Raw genomic sequence first — 5,475 nt, 5'->3', positions numbered from 1 at the left:
GGCTCACTGGTAAGTTTGTTTGTAGTTAAATTACAAAATGGGCTAATTGTGCTGTGCACACCACAGGCATCGAAACTCGGACTTTAACGTTATAAACCTTCAAACTTACTATTGAGCTACTTGGGCGCTTAGCGGAAGGTCTGTGGACTTTCGACACTAAAAACCGGGTTTCAGTGCTCGTAAAGAGCATAGCATAAATATCCCATAATGTCGCTTAACAACAAACAAACGAAAATAGAACTAAATATTATACAAGAATGAATGAATTCAAAATAAAGGATTTTATAAAAATTTAGATACGATTTCAAAGACAACTCTTGTTATCTTCTACTAACGAAAAAAATATCACTCTTTGAAATCACTAAAGCTTTCTATTTGTTTATGAAGATTGATCATCACTGCATAAGGGATACGTAACATAATTTCCCTTTTAACAGTTTGGTGTAAGCATATTGAGTTCAACCAGAAGCTGAGTTTAAACAAGTTTGATTGAACAGTCGATACTTGTCGTCATAATTACAGCAGATTGTTTCTTATTTTTTTATTGAATATTTTATTATGATTTTATGATTGACTTTCTCTCAGTTATGATGACGACTGGTCATAAGTACTTATTTATACAGAACTATATACTAGTACAAAAAAGCTCTTAAATTATTTGAAATTATTAAATCTCTATTTCTGAGTAAAACCCATAATGAAAGAGATGCGTTCGTTGTTAATGAATAAAGCGAGTCAAAATTGAACGGAGAAATACTGATAAGAAATATGGAATAATTAAATAATATTCCTATGTTAATAAATAAAAAATGTGAGTAAAATAACGATGTAATTATTTGATAATTAATACTAAAAATTACAAACTTTCAAATGCGTAATGATAAAATAGGTTAACGTCGATAAAATTATAAAATACATGCGTGAGAAGAATATGCATTGAACGTTAGGAATCATTAATGTTTGAAAGTTTGGTTTGTTTTGCATATTCTCGCAAGGGGTCATCTGCACTAGTCCAATTTTGAGCTGATAGATCAAAGGAAATGCCAACTCTAATCGTCACTCTTATAACACAATCGGAACGTGATTTTGCAGCAAATGGACGCGAACCGTGAACCTTGGATCCACAATATGGCAAACTAACCACTTGGCCACGCTCGACCCATTCTGATATGGAAATGCCAAAAATAGCAGTTAACAAATGGTAGCGAAATAAATTATGATGAACAACAAATATGTAGGACAGATATGATACTGTTATTCCAATAATTCGATATGGCGGTGCAGAGTAAAATGTAAAAAAGAAAAAGTAAAAAAAAATTCAAAGGGAGAAAAAAAAAGTCGAAATTGTCACAAATATTATGGTTGTTTACTTGCAACAAATTTATTAGTATCAGCTCGACTATACAATTTTTGAACCTTCTCGTTTGGTGTAATCTGTTTTTGTCGACTCATAAGTAATAACTGTTTGCACTAGTGTATTACTTCTGGAAGAACATTTATCTTATTTAACCACAAAAACTGATGCATAGCGGATGTACATTGGATTCAATTAAATACGGTATAAACAGTCACTATAAAATGGAAATATAAACAGTTGTGAGTAGTTAAACAATTTTAACAACGGTAAGACGACAAACATGGAAAACAAATACAAATATTATGAACAAGAGTTTAAAACAAAGTTTCTGGTTATATTCTAAATAAACGTTCACAAAGACAGCACATGTAAATTTGAAAGCTGCAGTAAACAGCAACTATATAAACATCAATATTTAACAAAACCTGCAGAATATTGTATAAAAGCTTACACCTAGAATAGTCCAATGTTATACAACAAAGTCAAAACGGCAGTTGAAAAACATCGGTATAGCTCAAATACTCAATAGTCAACTTTAATGTAAATTGAAATAAAAGTTCTTAAGTTGTTATATATATTTTATTAAATACAGATTGCAAAGTTGTTTCATGATAATATTACAGATATTACTTTATTACATGATTTCAGATATAGTGTAATAAATAGCAATCTCGATACTACTTTAAATAAACTAGATGTTGTCAGAAATCACTATATATTGATAACCAATTTATTAACCCAATAAACGTTTAAACAAACATGTTACAAACTGAGAAAAATGTAAAATAAATAATATTTATAATCCAGTTTATCATAGTAAGATAATTTTTTTTTTACTTGAACCGTGGACTCTTCCAAGCAATTCATCTCGTAAAACAAGCGTTTCGCTATGTGATACTTTGATTTACAAATGACATAAGCAAATATGTATTCAAAAATTAATAATGTCGATGTAAAAAAAAAAAGAATCAGAAATTAAAACATCTGCGAAAGAAAACATCAATTTTTTGTACGGTTATTTTTTATGAAACTGTAGAATAATAAATGTTTTAGAGAAACTGACAACTTATCTTTTGAATGGAATGATGGAGTGTGGATTTACAATACTAAAATTTAAAAGTAACTTATACTCTGAGCCGAATTGATTAATCTCATACACAAACTGAAGTCTGAGATTAACCAAGTAGGCTTAGTATGTAGGTTACTCCTAGTATTATAAACTGTATTCTTTTTTTTCTCTCTCTAATATTAACAAAATACATCATCTATTCAAGTTAATCGGGTTAACGTATTTGAAAGACAGCACACATTTTAAGGAAGTCAAATTTAAAATAAGCATATGATTTGGAGGATAATTTTTACTTTTAACAATTTTCCTTCCTTTCCTAGAAATTCTTAAAACTATACCTAGTAAATTTTTTCAAGCCCGTTCCCTTGGCTGTGGTTTCGCTAGATAGTAGATAGGGACAGTGGTAATCTCGTTAATGTTCTTCTCCTTTATTTTGCAAATTTGTATTTAAAACTATTTTTCAACGGGAAGCTAGCCTAGAAATCTAAGTAACTGGTCGACATTTCGGATCGCCAGTGTGTTTTTTCAATAGAAGTCTGAAACTGAATTCGTTCGGACCTTAATTTATATAAACGTGATGTACTCGGGCTAGGTCGGATCTGATTTTCATATAATTCAGACGTCAAACATGGTTGAACATAAAAAGACTTGTCTGTACCCGGGCTTAGGTCTATCTGTAAAGCCCCCCCCCCCCCGGAACTCCGATCGAGCCTTGCCAGGAGTTTAAAAACTCGGACAGACTCAGGATTAAAAATTCAACCATGAATTTGCCCCTATTCCTCAATACGAGAGAAATTTGAAACATCGTCCAATTACCCAACTATTGAAGCAACTTATTTGTATAAACACATCTAGTGAAAAACTAATTTTCATTTGAAAATTATTTCTCTCCAGTGCAATGTTTCCTTGATGCTTATTTTGCGAGTTATTATTATCGGTTGAGCTTCATTCAAAACATATGCACACAAATAATTATTAGGTTTTGAAAATAGAAAATGACCTGATGAATCAGCTGGGACGAAGATGTGAGGCGGAAGGAAAACCAAGAATGAATGAAGATTCAGGCGATGAGTGGCCGGTCTACGGTGTCTGTTAGGTCTACCGTAGTGGCTTCGTACGTGCTATCAGAAAACGATCTGAAATCAGAGCCGTTCTCTTGGAGATGTAAAGAAAACTTGTCAGGATCGTCGCTAGGGTACAAAAATAAATAAATAAATAATACCACAATGAAATGCCGTTATAATGAACAACTAAGAAGCACCTAGGTATATATTAACAGTCCTGTTCATGAAGGTGAAAATAAAAGCACCAATTAAATGCTATAACATGGCACAGAACACTGCATGATCAAAATTCAAAGAACTTAGTATCTGATATTACATGCATAGTACGTTACATGATAAATATTTTAAATCACTGCCAATCTGATATTACATGACACAGGATACTACAAGATCAATATTTCAAACCACTGACTATCTGATATTACACGACATAGTACACTATATTATCAATATTTCAAACCACTTACTACCTGATATTACATGGCATAGTACACTACAAGGTCAATGCTTCAGAATAATGACAGTAAAATAGATATTTCTTTACCGATAAAGGTACTTTTGAAAAATAGTTTTTACGATATATTAATAATAAAATATTACTGGATTTTCACATTTTCAATAAAGTGTGTGTGACGGATTTATTATTATATATTTATTTTAAAATCGATTTTTTGCTTAAATTAAATATATATTTTGAAATGTACATAACTTATACTGTTAACTATGTATTGCGAAACTTCCGCCTATTCTCTAAAGTTGTAGAAGATTCTCGAGTGTGAGAATCAACAATATATGTATGTACGTAAACACTAGTGTTAGCGTCAGTACTGTTACATAAAACTGAAATTTCGAGAAACTCTCCACACGCCTATAAATATAACCAACGCGATGGGTTGATGTAAATGGTGTGCTATAAACTTCGTAAGTTATAACTGTGATCAACGCTTCTTAATCGGGAACTTCGGATATATTGACCACAAACGTTTATAAATTTCGAACATTACAAATCATTTAACTTCAGTGGATTCACATCGGATATTTGTACTTTTATTAAAACATTACCTAACGTCACTGGTAAGAAAAATCGACGTGCGATGAGTGAAATTCACAGATCTAGCTAGCTCTAATTGAATTGTATCTACATCAACTCGAAATTAACTCGCTCATCGTGAACCCTCGATAAGACATCAAGGAAGTTCTAGACTAGAAAGAAGACTTTATATTGCTTGTAAGTTGTAAAAGTTTTGTATATAAATCATTGTTTGTAATAACTATTTGTAATAACTGTTATTGTAAATTGCATTGTTGTTTATATATTAAAACATATTTGTATTAAAGAAGAAACTGTGTGTATCAATCTTGTTGGCAAATATCATAAATTGGATACATATTAGCTTTTATTTAAGTACTGAATTTAAATTCTCATTTAACTCGGTTTCAGACCATTCGAAATTGTAATACCTAACAAGTGTTATATGTAAAGATGGAAAAAATTTTCAACCCAAAACGTTGTAAATCTAATTAATAACATCTTCAAAAGCTTCTAAGTTGTAGAACAAAGTAATTTTTACTAAAAAATGAAATATAAAAGCATTTACCTTTATCCTCTCAGGAAAAATTTGTGCGCACTAAATTCCTTGATATATATATAGATTATCTGGTATATTTCGTTACTGAGCGCTTTGACAAGTAAATGTTATAAATTTTGCGAACTATCAGTACGACAACAGAAGCTCTTAATGGGATAAAAATTCATAGCACACCAGCAAAACTTATAGTAGTTAAAGCTATACATCAATCCATTACTTACACCACGGTGGAAAATAATTTTTGTTTCTGAACTTTAAGCCAATAAAACGTATTGTTGCATACCATACTGCAGTAAAAAAACTCTTAATCCTGTTACGTTTTAGTTGTATAAAAGTATTAAAACATTTCTTGTAGATGGTGTTCTTTCTTGTTTACTGAAAACCATGTGTAACTAA

General features: G+C 30.9%; 1 protein-coding gene across 1 annotated transcript in view; it reads right to left on the bottom strand.

Moving 5' to 3' along the window:
- Window positions 1–2,022: 2,022 nt before the first annotated feature.
- The window catches only part of LOC106458324 (protein crumbs homolog 1-like), a 75,887-nt gene continuing 72,434 nt past the window's right edge, over window positions 2,023–5,475 (bottom strand). Inside the window, exon 10 of the mRNA XM_022384505.1 lies at window positions 2,023–3,616. Within this exon, the coding sequence (XP_022240213.1) occupies window positions 3,487–3,616 (130 nt within the window). The 3' untranslated portion in view covers window positions 2,023–3,486. The remainder of the gene's footprint in view (window positions 3,617–5,475) is intronic.

This window comes from Limulus polyphemus, unplaced genomic scaffold (genome assembly GCF_000517525.1).
Source record: "Limulus polyphemus unplaced genomic scaffold, Limulus_polyphemus-2.1.2 Scaffold445, whole genome shotgun sequence".
NCBI classification, from domain to species: Eukaryota; Metazoa; Arthropoda; class Merostomata; order Xiphosura; family Limulidae; genus Limulus; species Limulus polyphemus.
Note: the sequence above shows the minus strand (reverse complement) of the source record. Positions and strands in the feature narration are given on the sequence as shown.